Below are 21,189 nucleotides of genomic sequence, written 5' to 3' on the forward strand. Positions count from 1 at the left end.
ATCTACTCATTCATTCAACCTTCTTGTTTTATATATGAGGAACTGAGGCCCAGAGAGGTTAAAGAACTTACCCAAGGCTAAATAGGATAGTAAACAGTTAATGAGCACATCCTGTGCACAGAAGGTTCTGTTAGGCACTGTAAGGAGATACATTCAGATAGAAAGGATCCCTACCCTAATGGAGCTTATAGTCCAATTATCAGATAAGACACAGACACAGATTAAAATAATATAAAATATTACATCATAAATTCACTAAAGAATTGGAAACGTGCCTTTCAAAGTGCAAGGATGTTACAACTTGGGGGTTCAGAAAGATCTCCATGAAAACAGCAGCATTTGAATTAAGTGTTAGAGAGTAGGAAGGAATTCAAAGGTTATGAAAGGAAGAGAGAACATTCCAGGCAGGGGGAACAGAGTGAAATCTGCTGAAACTTTCTTTGTCTCTCTCTGTCCCTCTTCTCTTCTGCCTCACCCCTCAGCTGCTCAGTTCACTAATAAGAGAAATGAAAATTCCGACACCAAGTTTTTAGCCTACCTGAAATCTGACTACCAGCCTTGTGTGGGCACCTTGATCCACCAGCAGTGGGTGGTGACAGCCGCTCACTGCTACCTACCGTGAGTGATGGAGATTCAATTGGCTCTTTTCTCTAGGGTCCCTGGAGCAAAATGGAATAAGTCCCAATCTGGAAATCCACCCTCAACCACCCCCCAAACCTAAGCGGAGTGACTGACTTCTGGGGATTGAGGAATTATGGGGAAAGGATTTTACATCTTTTCATTACTGATTTCCCAGAAGATGGAGAGGAGAGGAGGCTTTTGGCATCAGGGTTCATGAGTGTGTAAGGGAGAGGGGATGTTTCTGAGAATGTCTCCCCTGAAGAGGAGATAGAAGTGGGTAATAGAGGGACAGGCAGTTCATGGAGCTAGGGGTGGTGAGGCGGAAGGAGGAAAGTGAGGGGTTTAGAATTGAGGGTATGAGGCAGCTAGGTGGCGCAGTGGATAGAGCTCCAGCCTTGAAGTCAGGAGGACCTGAGTTCAAATCTGGCCTCAGACACTTGACCATATGTTACTAGCTGTGTGACCCTGGGCAAGTCACTTAACCCTGATAGCCTCACCAAAAAAAAAGCAAAAAAAAAAAAGAATTGAGGGTAGTATTCTCTCCATGAATGAAAAAAGCCTAGGCTTCCCCAGGAAGGAGGGGGAACTATAAGGAAGAGAAGATGCTGGACAAATATTGAGAAATGATATGTCTAAGGACTCTTAAGATTCATAGAATCTGAGAGCAAGAAGAAACCTCCGATACGTAGTTCAATCCCTTCATGTTATCAATCCGGGAAATTGAGCTCCAGAGAGAGGGGTTAAATGATGCCTAAGTTAACTTGGGTGAGTTAGGAGCAGAGCTGAGACTAGATTCAACAAAGTTTTCCTATCGCTTGTGTCCTGTTCTAGATACCTCCAGGTAAAAATAGGCACTGCAAACCAAAATGTTAAGGGCTGGCTCCAGGACCAGGAATTAAACTATGAATTTATCTTCCGACATCCAAATTTCACGGCAGACTCTCCTGAACATGACATAATGTTGATCAAGCTAGCCAAGTCCAAACACCTCCATGTGCTGGTGGACCTGCCGATTGGCGTCAATGACCTAGATAGATCAATATGTATTATTTCTGGCTGGATTCAGAACTGGAAATATCCTAGTGAGTACCTGCCAGGCTGCAGTGCCTTCTGCACCTTGTAGGAGCACTCATATTAGGACTGCTGCTAGACCAAATGCAAAGGAGAGAAAAGCGCAGCTGGAGAGGGGAGGTCAGGACAAGGAGATACTAGGGGGCCCATCAGAAGATAAGCAACCTAATAAGCCTTTCTGTTCTTCTACCCTCCTCTTCTGGGAGTACTCAACTGCCAGATGGGGATATGAAATGATACAAGATCAGAAAAGGCAGAAAGAATTCTAACCCTAACTATTGGCCTTACCTCTATAGCTTTGAGGCTAGGGATGATGGCCATCGAGTACTGGTGAACATTCAATAGAAGACATAGGAACTGTACTCATCAATCATACCTACTATACACCACTGGAATGCCCCTATTCCCAGGAAACCTCTTTCTCAAACACAAAAAAATATATACATGGTGTGTGTGTGTGTGTGTGTGTGTGTGTGTATGTGTGTGTGTGTATTCACACATATATTTATGTTCACACTCACCCACACACTAAAAGCTTCCAAATTTTCCAAGCCTGGATAACTTAGCTTCCTTTATTTAATTCTACCAATTTTTTTCTGATCTTTGATTCTTTTCTTCTTCCCTTCTTCCTTCCATTGATCTTGGGAGGGAAGAGATGGGTGGGAAGAGGACAGAAAAAAAAGAGGATCACAGGATCATAGACTTAGGGATGAAAGGTACCTTAAAGGCCATATAGTCCAACCACATTTTAGAAACAATCTGAGAAAGGTTAAGTGATGTATTCAAGGTCACACCTCTAACAAGATCAGTGGCAAGACTTGACCCAAGGTCTCCTTGACTCCAAATCCAACATTGCTATTCACTACACTGTGTGATGGGGGTGGGTACAGAGAAGGAACAAATACAAATGAAGTTCTCCCCACTCTCTCTCATACCCAGTGAGAGATGCAGACATCCAGATAAGTCAAATGGCTCGGTGGCTGCCTCCTCTTCAATGCAAGGGAGCCTCTTCAAGAAATATCACTATAAAGAACATGAACAACATGTTCTGTGCAGGAATGTATCCATATCAGCAGAACTTCTGTCAGGTATCTCTTTCCCCCTCACCACGTTCTCTTTCTCTCTTCAACTTGATCTGAGACTGTGGAGCCATGACCTCTGATATTCACCCAAGTTTTTGCCTTTGAGGCAAGAAGTTGAAGAGATTGGGCCTTGGAAATATATATCCCTGTTCTCCAATTTCTGGGTCAGAGCTTGGGATTCAGTGGGTAAAGTCTAGTGTGGTGCCTATCACCTCCTGGCTGTTCCTGAACTGTTATGTCTGGCTAGGGATTCCAGTCACTGTGGGAGACTCAGGGAAGTAGCCTGCAGAGCGGTCTGAGGAGGATGTGATTTTACCTTCCCCTTGGTGAGGCCTAATTTCCCAGTCTCATCTGCTGAGGAAACCTGTAGAATCACAGAGATGACCCTCAGGTCCCTGGGGATGAGCACTTAGCAGTGGAGAGTGGAGGATTTGGAGGAATGGGAAGGTGGGAAAGAAGGGATTCTGACCCTGTTTGCCAACTCTCTGCCAGGAGGTGTCTGCTGCTGTGGCCATTTGCAAAGGACAGCTCCATGGGATCCTGTCCTGGACAGATGGGTGTGTTCTGAAGGGTGATATCGGCTTCTACACCAAAGTATCCAGATATATAGACTGGATCCTTGATATTATCAAGAAAAATTGAGGCACCACTGCACTCTCCTGATGACCATGGATCAGCGTATAACATTGCTAGTCCTTTCTTCTGCCTCCAGCCTCAGAACAACATCTGAATGGAGTCTTCTGGAAATATCCTATCTGTGTGACTTATTCTTAGCTGCTTTCTATGAATTGAGCGCTAATGGATGAGATAACATACATAAATAAAAACATTCAAAATAAATAGAGTATTAGAGGGAAGGTGGGAAGCTAGGTGGCCGAGCGGATAGAGTGCTAGGCCCAGAATCAGGAAGATTCATCTTTACTGAGTTCAGATCTGGCCTCAGACACATACTAGATATGTGACCCTGGGCAAGTCACTTAACCCTATTTGCCTCAATTTACTCCTCTGTAAAATGGGCTGGAGAAGGAAATGGAAAACCATTCCAATATCTTTGCCAAGAAAACTCCAACTGGGGTCACAAAAAGTCAAACCCCACTAAACAACCACCACTACCACAGCAACAGAGAAAAGGTGGGTACCCTTAGATGCACTACCTAGGAAATCAAAAGGGGAGAACTATTTAAGGTAAACTTTATTATAACTTTCCTTTATGCAATTTCCCACTGCCCTTCCTATTACTCATGCCCACTATTCACAGACAGATCCAGTTGTGGAGCTTTGTGCTTAAAGTAGCTGTCTCCTTATTCCCACCTTCCCAAATTATTTCAACACAAGTCTTGTGTACAGCTTCAATTGATGAGTTAGTCAGTCAATAAACATTTATTACTTTGTGCCAGACACTCTGCTAATTGATAGCAATGAAAAAGGGCAGTTTTTCTTTTATGCAGAATATGTATTTATGTAGAATAATACCTCCTACCTCCCAGTTATTGTGAGAATCAAATGAAAAAATAATTATATAATATACAATTATGTAATATAATATAGATATTATATAATGATGTAATATATTGTATATAATTATAATATTATAATTATAAAATAATAATATAATATTTTGATTAATAATATAAAAATAATTATCATTACTGTATAAGTGCTTAGTACAGTGTTTGGCATATAATAAGATAGATATACGTATATATGTGGGGGGGTGTTATTACTATTATTATTATTACTATCAGAGATGGTAATTAAATTCATGGAAGCTGATGAGTAGTATAAAGGGAGAAGAGAAGAGGACCCCGCTTAGAACCCTGTGAGACATCTACAGTCAGAGGCCATGATCAGAATGAGACTGAGAAAGAGCAATTGTGGCGGGGAGGGGGAGTGGAAGGGGAGCCTTGGGAGGTTTGAAGAGGGATGAAAAGATTTTAAAGAGACATTGTGGAGAATAGGATAATGAATTGATGTGGAGAACTATTGTAGAATCCTACTATAGTAGTCTAGTAGCAGTGGGAACCCAGTGAAAGTTGTGTAACATAAATTTGTAGTAGACTCATTCAGAACAGTTATGCGATTTTCTCTATCTTTACTCAGCAGCACCTGTGCCAGGAGTAAAGATGGTGGATGTTGGGAGTGATCAAAGACTGAGGTCTGGGCAAGGCACAGTCAATGAAAATGATAAATCTCAAGAGAAGAGGATAGTGTAGAGTTGAATTGATTCACCAAGAAGTCAAGATGGGAAAAAGAGGAAGAGAGTAGCTAGTGCAGGGGAGATGGCCTGAGAGAGAATTGAGGGCTGAGGGGATTGGAGGTAATAGTGTGGTCAAGGAATAAAATTAGGTAAGGTAAGGCAGAAAGAGAGAAGGAGAACCAATAGATTTTGACCAGTTCCTTAACTGGGATTTTGAAATTCTTTAACATAGAAGTGATACACTTGTGGGTAATGACAAGATCAAAGTTATCACCATCTTTGGGTGTAGTTAAGGTAGGCTGGAGGAGTAAGTAGGTCATGGAAGACGAGTAAGTTGAGGAACTGAGTGGTTAAGGTATTTGAGGGACAATCAATATGTATGTTGAATTCTTCTAGTATAAGCACATGAGTTGGAGAGGAGAAAAAAATTGTGAGTCATATGCCAAATTCATTGAAGAAGGAAGGGCAGTGACCTGGAATACTGTGGACAACTGCTACCAAGATTTCGATAGTAGAGTTGAATAGTATGAAACTCAAAGGAGAGGTTACTTACTGAGTGATGAAGGTAGGAAGAGAACCTAGAAGTGTCAATGAGAGAGCAAAGAATATTCCAATTTCATCACCTTTAGCAGTGAATAAAGGTTCTGCTACTACTTGAAAAGATGGCCAACAAGACTGTGTCATCAGGGGGAGCCAGGTTTCTGTGAAAGCAAAAAGATGAAAGGAATGGGAGAGGAAAAGATTTAGGATGAAGGGAAGTTTGTTGCATATGGAACAGGCATTCTAGAGGGCAACGGTGGAAGGCGAAGATGGTATGGTTGGAACTTTGGGGTAGGAGGGTTGAAAAGGATAGAGATAAGGAAGTGAAGGGTAGAGGATGGGTAATGGGTTTGGATGATGACATACCTAGGTTCAGACTCATTGGGATATGTAAGCTATGATTAGGTATGAGACTGTTCATCATGGAGTAGAAGGCATAGCTCCTGATCTCAAAGGGGACTGGAGATTGCACTGGAGACAAGTAGAGAATAAAATAAAAGGCAAAAAGCTAAATTCCTAAGAAAACTCCAATACCTGACATACAGACAAGTAGATAGATGGATAAATGGATAGACAGGCAGATAGGCAAGCAGATAAGCAGTCAGATCGGCAGGCAGATCAGACAGAGGGGCAGAATTCAGTGAAGTGTCTGGTCTCCTCCATCACAGCCACAAGCCTGCAGTGACCATTCAGGACTTGCATGGGTGGATTCAATGTACGCTTTGCTAGGAATAGCCAGTAGGGTTTCTTTGAACATTCAATAAGAACATAGAAAAGTTGGAAGTGTGAGTGAAGGGGGGATGTAAGAACATCAGAAAGGGTTAGATGTCTGAAAAAAGAAAAAAGAAGAAAGGTCAGAAGAGTCAAGAATAACTTTCCATAGAGATGGGGAAAAATCTCCCACTAGAGTTGGATGCTATGCATACAAGGGACATCCCCCATCTTGTAAACCTCCCAAATTTTTTCTACCAGCCCTGGTCTCCACTCATAGATGTCCTTTCAGGTTTTAGACTGCCACCATTGTCCTAACTTACCATGACCTCAAAGACCAAAGAAGAGAAGATTGTAGGTGGACCAGCCCTTATAGTTTCCCAACATTGGCTATAAACTATAAACTAAGCCATCAGATGTCTATACCTGATGGACAATAGAGACTGTTCCTAGTCGTCAGCTGGGCATGATGGACCATTAAACTCAATTGGACCCTTCTTCCCTTTGATGACAAATCCCTCAAATTATATAGTGTGAATGGAATGACAAATAAGTATTCACTGAAATATAAAAATATCAACATATTCCCTACTCCCAGTCATTGGGAAGGGATATATCACTAGAATAAATTTTCTTAAATAATATCTCTTTTTTTTAATCAGATGTATGGATTATTTCACTAGCGTAGTCTTACCTTCTTCCAATGGAGATCATCCTTCTGTGCAACTTACAGTCTTGGAAAGTTGCCTGGGACACTGAGAGGTTGAGTGACCTGACCAGAGTTATATGGCCAGTATGGTTGGTGGTTAAATTTGAATCTAGGTCTTTCTAATTCCAAGGCCTGCTCTCAAACCACTATGCCATACTGCATAACATAGTTGACTTTTAATACCTTTTAGGTTAAAAATTTTTTATCTATTGCTTTTTTTACTAGATCTTCACAACAACTAGGTATCTCTATTTTATAGGTAAGGAAATTGAGACAATATGATTTTTTCTTTTGCTCTCACCTATTTCCCACCATGTCTTTGCTAACTACCACCTCTGCTCACTGTGAAAACACAGAAATGCAATAAAAATGAAAAAATAAATCCATGAAACATGTTTATCTCTGTACTTTTGAAAGTTGGCTGACGGGTATTATTTGTTCTCATTGTTTGTCATTATATCCCAGGGCCCATGACCAAAACTCTGAGTTCTCATAGATCAGGCTCTGTTTTATCCCTTTCCCAGAAGCTTCTTTGGAAAATATGAATTCAACTAAGTTCTTGATCTTCCCAAGGGGACATTTAGCTACCCTACAAGCAACCAAGGCTGCCGAGATATTAATCTAGCACAGGCTTATTAAAAGGTCTGTAAAAGGCAAAGAGGGGCCTGCTCAGATCTAAGCTCAGGTAACAAGGAATCAGTTATATCCCACCTTCAGTTGTGGGCCCTTTGTTCCCTGCCCTCTCCCTCCCTCTGCAACACCTTAAGAAGGTCAGGCAATGGAAACTCACAACACCAATAGGGGAAGTTCCAGGAGCATGAGTGGAGGGCCTTGTTTAATGGCAGTTTCAGCATTTCTCCATTCACCTGCTCCCCACCCTTGTGGGTTCCTTCACTCTATCCAGCTTTATGGTCTATGCACCTAGTACAGATGCTCTATAGCACTCTCCACGGTACCACCAAATGACCATGGCTCCCACAACTCCTAGCTCTATTCAGTAGCTCCTTGCCAAACAGCATGCTCCCACCACCCAGCCATCCCTGCGTCACTAACTCCTGGAATCACCCAAGAATCCCACTCTATCCTCCTCATGACTCTCTCTTCCCTGGCAGCCCCTGCTCCCAGCATTTACCTGCGCACTTGTCTCTGATCCTCTTCCAAGCAATATGACCAAGATTCCTCTTCAGAACTCTTTGGGTGCCTGAGTGTTTTCTAGGCATGGGCACTGTAGTTCAAATTCATAGCTCTTTCCAGAGAGCCAGTGTATTGGAATGGATAGGGCACTAGAGTTGTAGTCAGAAGCCCTGGGTTCAAATCCAATTGCAGATACCTACCAGCTCTGTGTGACCTGGAGCAAGTCACTTTGCACGTGCCTGAGTTTCCATATCTATGAAATGAAGGGGGTTAGATTCAACAGCTCTAGGGCCTCTTTCTGCTCTAAATCTATGACCCTGTGACTTTTCTCTAGTGTTCAACTGAGAGTCTCTGTCCCAAGGACCAAAATCTTTGCACACCACTGACCAAACAGGCCTTCTTGCCCTATCATCTGTCCTTTAACTGTTTGTTGTAATCTTTAGGAGTGCATCCATGACCAGAAAAGAGGACTTGGGCAGTATTCATTATAAATAATATTCAGTGGATGAAATTTAAAAACAAAACCCAAAATATATGCAGTGACACTAACGTCCATTCCATGACTGACTTGTATCTTCAGCCCTTCTTAACTGTTCGTAACAACCCAACCATGCTTTTTGGTCCTTTTTAGCTTGTCATAATCCCCTGCTTATGTGTATGCAGTAATTTTTGCAGGTTTTCATTTTTTTTTTTTGCCTTCAGACAAAGCCCTTTTTTGTTCTAATGTGTCCTACTTGGCTTAGAGTTTTAGCAGGGTAAAAATAAATTCAGTGTGAAACCCTTAGGAAGTTGAATTGAGAGGTGTTCTTCCTCCACCAGAAAACAGCCTCTTTTTTTCCTGCTTCTCAGTCTCAGAGAAAGCTAATCTAACAGCTTGCCTTAAAGGGAAAGCTTTTCCTGTAGAGATCAACAATTCACTTCATTTGGTAAGGTTACAAGCTGGAAACCTAGAATCGGCCCCCCTCCCCACTTTTGTTTTTGTAACACTGCTCTACAACATTTTCAGGGCTTGTCAATGATTTCATTTTATTGAAATAATCTTATCCACAGATTCTGTGAATGCAGACTATAGGTCATATATGTATGGGCCTGACTTTCTTTTTTCTTTCATAGAATCCACTGCAGATAGTGAAACAAATGTGTCTTAGCTCTGTGTGTGTGTGTGTGTGTGTGTGTGTGTGTGTGCATGTGTGTAGGAGGGGGTGTGGCTGTGCACGTAGGTGTGAGTGTGTGTGGGGGTGGTTTTTCAGACTAGCTATTTGTGGGAATAAAGACTAGAAGAGTAAAAATGTATGTTAGAATTTGGTGACTGTTCAAAATCATGCACCATTGCTTTTTTTCATGATAACGTGAGAGGCCATAGTAGGGGTGTCAGGAGCCAGGTAAGCAAAGATAAATTAAAAGACCACATCCTGGAGGGCAGAGCTAGGTGGGAGGTCCAAAGTTCCTGCAAGCAGGAAAACAACATGAGTTGAAGGAGCAGTACAAATCTAAGCAAAAGGCCCAAACAGCCAAGAGAGCCACAGGACTTAGAATCCAATCCAATAAATATTTATTAAGCCTCTCTTATGTACCAGGCAAGGGCATCTAGGTGGTGCAGTGTCAGGCCTGGAGTCAAGAAGATTTATCTTTCTCAGTAAAATTCTGGCCTCAGATGCTAGCTATGTGATCCCGAGCATGCCCTTAACCCTCTTTGCCTCAGTTTCCTTATCTGTCAAATAAGCTGGAGAAGGAAATGGCAAACCATTTTAGTATCTTTGGCAAGAAAACCCCAAATAGGAGCAGCTAAGTGATGCAGTAGATAGAGCACTGGCCCTGGAGTCAGGAGGACCTGAGTTCAAATTCGGCCTCAGACACTTGCCACTTACTAGCTGTGTGACCCTGGGCAAGTCACTTAATCCCATTGCCTAGCCAAAAAAAAAAAAAAAAGAAATCTCCAAATAGAGTAATGAAGAGTTGGGCAGGAATGAAAATTACTCAGTAATAACACAAAGAGAATTTGAGATATAGAATAAGAAAAGCTAGAATATACAATATATAATGTCGTATATAACATCATAATCTATCAAAAATACAAAAATGTCAAGTTAGAGCATCAAAAGGAAATAAACTTTCAGCCCTAAAGCTACAAAGCAAGTAAGAATTAAATGTTTACTGAGGCCATGCTTCAACTACTTCAAAATATCAGCATGAGTTCTCTCTACACTAGCACACAGTATAAATTCCTTACTAAGTGGTTTTATGAGTTGCCATGACCAAAAGATATCTTCACTTGATGGCAAACTTTCTTAACTTGGCTTGGCTGGTCTTCCGATAAAAGATGCAGAGTCCAAAGCTGAATCCATGCTCATAACTTTTGCAGCATGGCTGTGACCTGGAGCCTGTGCTCCAGGGGTTTACACTTGAAAAACACCACCCTGTGATGAAGGGTTGGAACATAGGTCTTTAGGGGACATTCTACAGTCTTATCTGAATTCAATTAGGTCACACATATGACCAGTGATATAATGGAGGTGAGGTTTTGGAGCAGAAAATCAGCTTCATAAGAAGAACAGCATTAAAGCAATCTAGCCTCTAGAAACAGAACAGAGAAGGGAAGACAAAGGGCAATCCAAATGTCTCTAAATTGGGAGCAGATATTCAGAGTTATGCCAAGGAACTCTTTCACCTCAGAAGAAAACAGCTGTGGGGCAGGGCTGAAGGATGGATGTGGAGTTTTAAAGAGGATGGTATGTGGGTGGTGTCACAGAAGATGGTCTAATGATAGGAAGGCCAAGGGAGGGGGTAGTGCAGGTGCAGAGGCTAGTCCAGCCACAGGGAGAGTATACCAGGAAAGGGGGCAACCTGTCCCTCAGAGCCTATCCGTGTGCCCTGTAGAGGAAGGTGAGTCCTGAGAAAAGGGTGCCACAGTGAGAGAGCTGTGGGGGTGGGTGATGACAGCTGTTACAGAAAGCCCAGGATTGGTTTGCACCATATGGCGTGAGTGGACAGAGCACCATACAGGGAAAGTTGTTCCTCAACTAGTATGGGGAAGAATTTTTACTTTTCCTCCCCAGACGTTGGTGAGCTAAGACAAAGCCTCATTTGTACCACTCTTTCTCTGAGGAGATCTTGCTCCACACAGTATTGATTATATGTACATATACATATACACACACAGATATGTGTGTATGTGTATGTATATATACATATATAGTTACCTTGAAGCCTTGTTAGAACTTGGAAAATTTCTCTCATACATTAATATAGTCATGTTTTGCCCTATGACCTCTGCCACATAAAGCTAACTACTATGTCATATAAAAAGGTCACATTTGACTAGAAAATAGTGGATTATTTTCCTTTTACTATGTATATTATCCATATGCCTTTAGTCCTTAATAAATGTTTGTTGAATTGTTTTGAATTTTATCAAGCATTTTAGATACCCAGATCTATGGAGAAGGGAAGAATTTATGACCAAACAAGAGATAGAGAACATTATGAAATGCAAAATGGACAATTTTGATTACATTAAATTGAAAAAAATTTTATACAAATAAAGCCAATGTATCCAGGATTAGGAGGGAAGCAGAAAACTGGGAAAGAATTTTTACAACCAGTGTCTCTGATCCTCATTTCTAAAACATATAGAGAACTGAGTCAAATTTATAAGAATATAAGTCATTCCCCAATTGATAAATGGTCAAAGGATATGAACAGGCAGTTTTCATAGTTATATGAAAAAATGCTCTAAATCACTATTGATTAGAGAAATGAAAATCAAAACAACTCTGAGGTACCACATCACACCTATCAGGTTGGCTAACATGACAAAACAGGACAATGATAAATGTTGGAGAAGATGTGGGAAAATTGGAACACTAATACATTGTTGGAGTAGTGAAATGATCTAACCATTCTGGAGAGCAATTTGGAACTATGCACAAAAGGCTATAAAGCTGTGCATAACCTTTGACTCACCAATACCACTGTTAGGGCTGTATCCCAAAGAGATCATACAAATGGGAAAAGGACCCACATGTACAAAAATATTTATAGCAGCTCTTTCTGTGGTGGCAAAGAATTGGAAATTGAGAGGATGCCCATCAGTTGGGCAATGGCTGAACAAGTTGTGGTATATGAATGTAATGGAATACTATTGTGCTATAAGAAATGATGAGCAGGCAGACTTCAGAAAAACCTGGAAAGACTTATATGAACTGATGCTGAGTGAAGTGAGCAGAACCAGGAGAACATTGTACACAGTAACAGCCACATTATGGGATGACTGAGTTTAATAGACTTATCTCTTCTTAGCAATGCAAGAATCTAAGACAACCCCCAAAAGACTCATGATGGAAAATGCCATCCACACCCAGAGAAAGAAATATGGAGCCTAAATGTAGGTGGAAGCATACTATTTGCTCTCCTTTTACTTTGTTGTTTTGTTTTATTACTTCATTCTCGTGGTTTGTCCCGTTAGTTCTCACTGTTCTTTACATCATGACTAATATGCTTAACATGAATGTATGTGTAGATCCTATATCAGATTGTATGTAGTCTTGGGGGAGGGGAAAAAGTGTGAGGGGAGAGAAAATTTAAAACTCAAAATCTTATGCAAGTGAATGTTGAAAACTAAAAATAAATAAATTATCCAAAAAAAAATTTTAGATACCTTACAATTTTAAAACACCAAAGTTTTTAGTAATACAAGTTCCTTTAAAAAGTTGACTCCCCAGCACCCTGATGAAATAAGTCAAGAAGATCAGCTGAGTTTTCTGGAATAGTTTAAATACCTCAAACCACGAAACATTTTAATTTTAGTTATTTTGGATGCAATTTTTAACAGAACATGGATATTTTAATGCTTTTATATTAAAATGACCTTATTTTATTGCCTCTGAATTGCCTAGGCCAGGGACACTTTGCAGAGAAGATTTGGTGAAGCAAATTGTGAGATTCTACCACAGAAATGGATTTGTCTGCTACCCCTGAGTTTGTGATGGAGAAACGAACATGGTTGAAACTGGGGCCACTCCCCAAGATAAAAAGAGAAGCTCTCTGCATTTACCTTCTTCTACCCATTTGAACTTCTGGTTGAGTGACGAGCAGCTTGGGGCTACACAGGGAGTCCCCAAAATCTTAGTGTGGTTTTAAGAGATCAGCAGGAAAATATGGCCTGATTTTCGCAGAATTAACTTATCCATAAACCTGAAATAGGAGAGTGAATTCACCGCCACTCAATTCTTTCAAGAACCACAGTGTGTGTACTTTGGAGAGGATATGGTAATGGAAAGAGATCATATCATGACAATGAGACAGTAATCAACTATCTTTTCTTTGTAAAGTAGTCTTTTTATTGATTTTCCCTTTTATTCTATGTACAATAAACAGAGGGAAGAAATCTGAGAGTGATCTGCTCTAAAGGGATGGGGGAAGAGCCAAAAATATAAATGTCGTAAATTTAATATTTTCAATAGTTCATCTTGTAGACTAGACTTGGCACAAAGTGAGGTGAGAAACTGTTTCTTATTTGAATGCCAAAATAGTACCACCATAATCAGGGAAGTGTTCAGACAAGTACAATCTTGAGTGCTCCTCAAGGATACTGTAGCTCTTTAAGTGTTGTCTAGCCCACACTGATGCACTGAGAACCAGTCAAGGGTGTGCTAGTAAACATTTAATAACCAGCTGTTAAAAAATATACACACATGCCATACTCTGCATTAACACTTTCTACATTACTTTTCTTAAGTCTAGACAAAACAACCATCAAGCTCTCATGTAGCATTTGCCAATGGCTGAGGCGTAAATGTTCTCACTTAAAATTTAACAACCAGCTCTTTTGAGCCAGATCAAGTGGGGTCCAGTATACCCCAAGTGAGGTAGACATAGGAATAACAAATCAAGTAGATGGCTTTCTGGTGACAAACTCGGAAATAGCGTGCAAGCTAATTCAAACCCCTTAGCTGGATTTTTACCTATGTGATAGCACATAAACATGATTTTTTCCAAGCAAATAACACATAATGTAGGTTAGCACTTCTTTCCTGCAAGTTATATATAATCTTAGATAATTGCCTAGAGCACTGAAAGGTGAAGTGATTTGCCTAGAGTCACATGACCAGTATGTATCAAAGGTGAGACTTGAACCCAGGTCTTCCTGGCTTTGAGGCCAGCTATCTACTACACTAGACTGTATCTTTAAGATAAAATAGCTCTAGAATCTCATAAAACAGGTACTTCATTTAATGCAGGTTCCGCTCATGGGAGCCTTGTTCTAGTCCTATCTTTTTTTTATTATTTAATTTGATATATTTTTTTTTAGAAATTTATTTATTTTTAGTTTTCCACATTCATTTCCATAAGATTTTGAGTTCTAAATTTTCTCTCCATGTCTCCCCTTCCTGACCCCAAGACAGCATGTATAAATTGATATAAGTTCAACATATATATTCATATTAAACTTATTTTCACATTAGTCATGTTGTAAAGAATAATTAGAACCAATGGGAGAAACCACAAGAAAGAGGAAACAAAACAAAACAGAAGAAAAAAAAGAGCAAATAATATGCTTCCATCTGCATTCAGACTCCACAGTTCTTTTTCTGGATGTGGATATCATTTTCCACCATGAGCCTTTTGGAGTTGTCTTAGATCCTTGCATTGCTAAGAAGAGGTAAGTCTATCAAAGTTGGTCCTCACACAAGGTGGCTGTTACTGTGTACAATGTTCTCCTGGTTCTGCTCACTTCACTCAGCATCAGTTCATGTAAGTCTTTCCAGGTTTTTCTAAAGTCTGCCTGCTCATCATTTCTTACAGCACAAGAGAATTCCATTGCATTCATATACCATAACTCGTTCAGCCATTGCCCAACTGATGGGCATCCTCTCAATTTCCAATTCTTTGCCACCACAGAAAGAGCTGCTATAAATATTTTTGTACATGTGGGTCCTTTTCCCATTTGTATGATCTCTTTGGGATACAGCCCTAGAAGTGCTATTGGTGGGTCAAAGGCTATGCAGTTTTATAGCCTTTTGTGCATAGTTCCAAATTGCTCTCCAAAATGGTTGGATCATTTCACAACTCCACCAACAATATATTAATGTTCTAATTTTTCCACATCTTCTCCAACATTTATCATTGTCCTGTTTTGTCATGTTAGCCAACCTGATAGGTGTGATGTGGTACCTCAGAGTTGTTTTGATTTGCATTTCTCTAATCAATAATGATTTAGAGGATTTTTCATAGATAACCTTAGTTTCTTCCTCTGAAAGCTCCCTGCTCAAATTCTTTGACCACTGATCAATTGGGAAATGTCTAGTCCAATCTTTGTATAAAAAGAGTGGCAAAGTAGTAGCTAGGTGGTACAGTGGCTAGAGCATTGGGCCTGCAGTCAGGAAGATCTGAGTTCAAATCTGGCTTCAGATACTTACTAACTATGGAATTCTGGACAAGTTACTTAACTTTGGTTCTACAACTATAAAACAGCATCACTATGTAATAACTTCTATAATGATCTATATGATAACATCACCTACCTCCTGTGGTTGTGAGGATCAAATGAGATGATATATGTAAAAGTGCTTAGTACAGTGCCTGACACATAGTAGGTGTTACATAAATGCTTCTTTCTTTCTCCATCCCTCCCTAAAGGGAGAACTGATATCCATGACATAGCTGTACTGAAGATAGATGCCCAGAAATAGTGAAGTATAACAACATGACACGAATGTATGAAGTAAATATCCCTATGTGATAATATTATACCTGAAAATAAACAATTATGTATACAACTTGCTTTAAAAATTTTTATAAATGGAGGTAGTAGGTGGCGCAGTGGATAGAGCACCAGCCCTGAAGTCAGGAGGATCTGAGTTCAAATGTGGTCTCAGGCACTTGACACTTACTAGCTGCGTGACCCTAGGCAAGTCACTTAATCCTGATTGCCTTGCCAAGAAAAAACATTTTGATAAATGCCTTTCTATTAATTTCATTGTTTAAAGTAGTGTTTAAAAGCTCATGATTAATTCAATGTATACTCAACAATTTTCAGGGTTTTTTTGAGCTCACATATTTTTAATTCAATAAATGTGTTGTAGTTTATTTTGTTTCATCTGAACCTGGCATTTCGTCAGTGTAAGGCATTCCCAGTGAGTAAATACCCTCTATCAATGCAGCTCAGTAACTGTTCTACAATCTATAACATTAAAGGATTGTCTGGGGCATTGAGATGTAGGCTTGTGTCTCCCTGACTTGGAGTCTGCTGGTCCGCCTATTATGGCATGTGGGGTGTGTGTGTGTGTGTGTGTGTGTGTGTGTGTGTGTGTGTGTGTGTGTGTGTGTGTGTGTTTAAATCAGCATATATGATCTTTTCTGATGCAGTAGGGTGGGGAAGTGGATACAGCACCAGGCCGGGAGTCAGGAAGACATGAATTTAAATTTAAATTCTAGCAAAGAGCATTATCTCTGGAGTCAACAAATCTGGATTCAAAACCCACCTCTGATGCTTGTTGTTCAGCTGTTTTTCAGTTGTGTCCAACTTGTCATGACCCCATTTGGGGTTTTCTTAGTAAAGATATTGGTGTGGTTTGCCATTTCCTTCTCCAGCTCATTTTATAGATGAGAAAACTGAGGCAAACAGAATTAAGTGAGTTGCCCAGGGTCACACAGACAGTAAGTGTCTGCAGCCAGATTTGAACTCCGGAAAATGAGTCTTCTTGACTCTAGTTCAGGTACTCTATCCACTGTGCCACCTAGCTATCCCCGTCTGGTTCTTATGACCTCTGTAACCTTGGGCAAATCTTTTAATCTCCCTGAGCCTCAGTTTCCATATGTATAAAATGAGGGAGTTGGTTGACAGAATCTCTGAGATGCCTTCTACCTCTAAATCCATGACCCTACAATCTGATGAAAGTAGAATTAACCCCTTGGAGGCCAAGTGTGCTAGAATAGGTGGATGGTCCCAAAGCTTGCCTGGGATGTCTGCTCAGTAGTGGCTTCCTATTTCTTCTGTTACTGGGCTGGTCTCCAAGTCCAAAGACAAAGATGATCGCTTTGTTCTGCCCCTGTCCTAACACAGAGCATAATGTTTTGGTTTGAACTAAGCCACCTCATCTCTCATTGTTGCAGAGCAATATAGCCTACTTTCTTTGTTGGCTGGTGGCCACAGAATTTCTACACTCTGATTCAATGTGTCCCTGAAGCATTCCTGCCCACACTGCTTACTGCCCTCCTCCAGTTTGCTGTAAGTAGTTATTCTGGGGTCCCAGTGCCTTCCACATGTGACTAGCCCACAGAGCTGATTTGCAGTAAACACCATCTCTATATCTGCAAAATAGAAACTACTTTGAGACTTTTTTTTTGGCTAGCAACTTTTTTCATATCAATAACTAATTATCATAATTTGTTCAGCCATGGAAAAAGTTTTTGAATTTAAAAATGTCAAAGCCCTAATTATCACTGATGCCGTTTCCCCACAGCAGATTATAGACATCATACTAGGAATCAAGCATCATAGAATGCTTGAGCTAGAAAGGACCTTAGCTAGAGAGAATTTAGTCCAACACCTTTATTTTACAGATGAGAAAACTGAGATCTAGAAGAGACAAGTGACATAGCTCAAAGTATACAGAATCAAGACTGAAACTCAGGTCTCATGACTGTCAGCCCCAGTGGTATTTCCACCACATGCTGAAATACAGTCACAAAAAAAATCATATAAAAACCTGACCTTTTGGGGAGAAACTGATGGGGGTTTCCCCCAAAAAAAGCCAAGGAATAAATTTCTGTCACTCAAAAAATATCCTTAAGTCAATTTCAAAAGAATGCAGAAAAACAGAAGAATGGAAAATTCAATTCATTTCAGTAAATATGGTCAGCAAACATGAATAGCTAGACTTATTTTGTTTTGGTCCAGGTGGAGCTGTGATTTTATTATTATGGGGGACTCCCAAATCATTTGCAATTTACCGTCTTAGATGGTTGCCTGGGGTACTGAAAGGTTACATAATTTGCTTATGGTCACTCAGCTACTCCATGTCAGAGGCAAGACTTGAACCCACGTATTCCTGACACCAAAGCTGGCTTCTTCTCTGTTATGCCAAGCTGTTTCTCTATTACTAAACATGTCAGGGAATAGCTATGTATATTCCATGCAGTTTTATATATACCACCTGTGAGCAAATCACTTTACCTCTATGGGCTTTAACTTCTTCATTTATAAAATGGAGGTGGACTACATGGTCTCTGTAGCCTTGTCCAGCTCATCTGCAATCCTACAATACTCAACCACACTTGGAAAGAGAAGAGAAACAGTAGAGATCCTGACTGTAATGGCTGGTATCCCCACTAATTTGCAAAATCTGCCAATCTGCAAAGGATTTCCCTATCATTATTACAAATTAGTAAGTTTCTGCTGTACTATAATAGGCCATAAAAAAGCTTTATGAGTTTACCTTTGTTGACATAAAATAACCTGGCCAAACATTCATTTCACTGTGTTCCTGTGTTCTTATATTGAAGTATATATGTACCTGTTTATCATAGAAATGTTCCAGAAATTATTTTCAGAAGGCAAGCGGGAGAGGAACAATGAGGGAAGAAGGAGAATGAGGTTCCGAGTATTTAGAAGGAAACCTAGCACTCATCTAGTTCCACTCCCTTAATTATGGATCAGAAAATAAAGGCCCAGCAAAGTTAGGTGACTTGCTTAAGGTCACACAGTTTGTACTATAAGTAGGAGACTTGGAATTTAAACTCAGGTTGTCAGACTTCAAGTTCAGTGCTCTTTCCACTATACTATGTGAGTGTTCACACAAATTAAGCAAAAGGGGTTGTGAACAGGACTGAATTGGACCTCAGAAACTGTCAGAAAATACAAAACCCACATTTCAATTTTTGAACAGTAGCCAGTGTTTTGCAGCAAGGGTGCCCAACATCTTTGCATATGAGGAGGAGGAACTATTTTATTTTCCTGAAGCCTTGAAATCCGTGGAAGAAAAAGGACAGAAAGATGCTTAGGATGAAATCTCTGGAGAGGAAGAAGGGGGACATGTTGCTGGCTTCTTTCCTTTAACCCATTGTTCTTTTCTCTTGACCCATGGCTCCTCTTAGAAAGCTCAGCAAACCAAATAAAGGGGAGAGGCCTTAGAAGGGAGCATGACTTCACAGCCAATTTAGGGATCCAATGGGTAAGGCTTTAAGATCACATAGTTGCTTTAGATGATAGATTCTTAGCCTTATGTTATGGATCCTTTTGGCAGTCAGGTGTAGCCTATGGACGCCTTTCAGAATATTGTTCATTGCCTAAATTCATAATTGAAAGAAATGCTAAATTTTAGTTAGAAATTAGAGAAAATAAAGATGCAGATTTTTTTCCCATCTAAGTTTAAAGATTCCTTGAGATATGCCCAGGGACTCCAGATTAAAAACCTCTGTCTTAAAGTATTCTCTTACTGCCCTTCACCAGCACCTTGACCTTGTTTTGGTGTCATTTGCAAGCTTTGCCTTCCCTTCTCAAATGATCAGCCTTAACCGTGCTGTTTAACCCCATCCCCCAAATCATAATGAATTCATCAATTCAAGGTAAGTTGTACATATTTGATATGAGTATTTCTCTGGGTTTATAGAAAAATCCATCAGCTTTAAAGTATTTCCCTCTGGTGACTTGCTACTGCTAGGTAGGTGTAATATTTTCTTCATCTTTATCCCTAATATCTGGACAAAACCAACATTAAAATGACTAATGGTTGTTTTAGAAGTTATGGAAGACTCAAGGAGACCTGCTAGTCATCCTCTCTCTGTCTGTCTGTCTGTCTCTCTCTCTCTCTGTCTCTCCCTCTCTTTCTGTCTCTCTCTGTCTCTCTCTGTCTCTCTCTGTCTCTCTCTGTCTCTCTGTCTTTCTCTGTCTCTCTGTCTCTGTCTCTGTCTTTCTCTCTGTCTCTCTATCTCTCTGTCTGTCTGTCTGTCTCTCTCTCTCTCTCCCTCTCTCATTAACTGATCAGTTGCATTCAACCGTCTCTTCTTGGAAGATCATGTTAATTATTAGGTAAATTACCATGCAACGTATTTCTCACTCTGGTTTTGCTCACATTAACATGCAGATACTCCCACATGAGTCAGAACTGTAGTCTCACCTGTAGAATTGCAGGTACATTGAAAGATTTAGGTTAAAGATCAGTTACTGCATCTGAAAGATGAGTGGGTTATGGTAAGTCACATCTCACGGCCCTTCCAGCTTGTGGTATCCTGACCCTCTCACACTTACTGGGGGAGAGAATGTTACTCTTGTAAACCTATGTGTGCTAAGCTCTGTAGACACAAATAGAAAAGAAAGCCAATTCCTGCCATGAAGAGCTCACATTCTAGAACCAGACGACCCATGATCAAATTCTACTCTTGTTAATTACTACCCCTGTGACTTTGGGCAAGTCATTTTATTTCCCTAGGTCTCACTTTTCACATCTGTAAAATGAAAATATTGAATTAGGTGGTCTCTGAGTTTCCTTCCAGCTCCAGAGCAATGATCCCATGATGGGGCCAGATGCCAAGAGAAGACAATAGGTGTAAGTCAAGTGTCCTGTAAGAGGCAGGACTGGTCATAGTAACTGGCTACTGAATTTACTGGGCAACTAGGTGGTACAGTAGATGAGTGTTAGGCCAGGAGTTAGAAAGAATCTTATCTTCCTGAGTTCAAATCTGGCCTCAGACACTTACTAGCCATGTGACTGTGGTCAAGTCACTCAATTCTGTTTGCCTCAGTTTCCTCAACTGTAAAATGAGCTGAAGAAGGAAATGGCAAACCACTCCAGTATCTCTGCCAAGAAAACCCCAAATGGGGTCATGAAGAGTCAGACATGACTGAACAAGAACAAATGAATTTAGGAAAGACACTCAGGTCAGAAATCACTAATTTGTAAGGATGTCCAGGGAAAATAGCCATGAAAGAATCATTAGAAGTGTGAAGGAGGCAGTACAAGAATACTCCAATCACAGGTGAAGACATTTGGAAACTCAATAGGAAAGTATATTTTTCATCCAGGAATGACTTCAAGGGGTTTGGAATGAAACATCCAGGAAAGTTAAGGGAGCCATCTCTAAGTCCCTGGAGAATGGTCTAAAACCCATAGAAATAATATTTA

The 21,189-nt window shown here is 40.3% G+C and overlaps 1 protein-coding gene across 1 annotated transcript; it reads left to right on the top strand.

The window, feature by feature from the left end:
• Positions 1–345: 345 nt before the first annotated feature.
• LOC110213334 (serine protease 58-like) lies at positions 346–3,631 on the top strand. The gene is made up of 4 exons (XM_020993632.2): positions 346–618; positions 1,453–1,703; positions 2,632–2,780; positions 3,267–3,631. The coding sequence occupies exons 1-4, from the start codon at positions 380–382 to the stop codon at positions 3,414–3,416; spliced, it is 789 nt and encodes a 262-aa protein (XP_020849291.2). The 5' UTR covers positions 346–379; the 3' UTR covers positions 3,417–3,631.
• The last annotated feature ends 17,558 nt before the right edge of the window (positions 3,632–21,189 follow it).

Source organism: Phascolarctos cinereus, unplaced genomic scaffold (assembly GCF_003287225.1).
Source record: "Phascolarctos cinereus isolate Bilbo 61053 unplaced genomic scaffold, phaCin_HiC Scaffold_726;HRSCAF=1367, whole genome shotgun sequence".
Lineage (NCBI taxonomy): Eukaryota > Metazoa > Chordata > Mammalia > Diprotodontia > Phascolarctidae > Phascolarctos > Phascolarctos cinereus.

Excerpts from the sequence above, each read along its gene's own strand:
- LOC110213334 (XM_020993632.2), top strand. The coding sequence starts at position 380 with ATGAAAGGAAGAGAGAACATTCCAGGCAGGGGGAACAGAGTGAAATCT. Across the intron at positions 619-1,452 it reads GCCGCTCACTGCTACCTACC|ATACCTCCAGGTAAAAATAG; the intron begins GTGAGTGATGGA and ends GTCCTGTTCTAG. Across the intron at positions 2,781-3,266 it reads ATCAGCAGAACTTCTGTCAG|GAGGTGTCTGCTGCTGTGGC; the intron begins GTATCTCTTTCC and ends ACTCTCTGCCAG.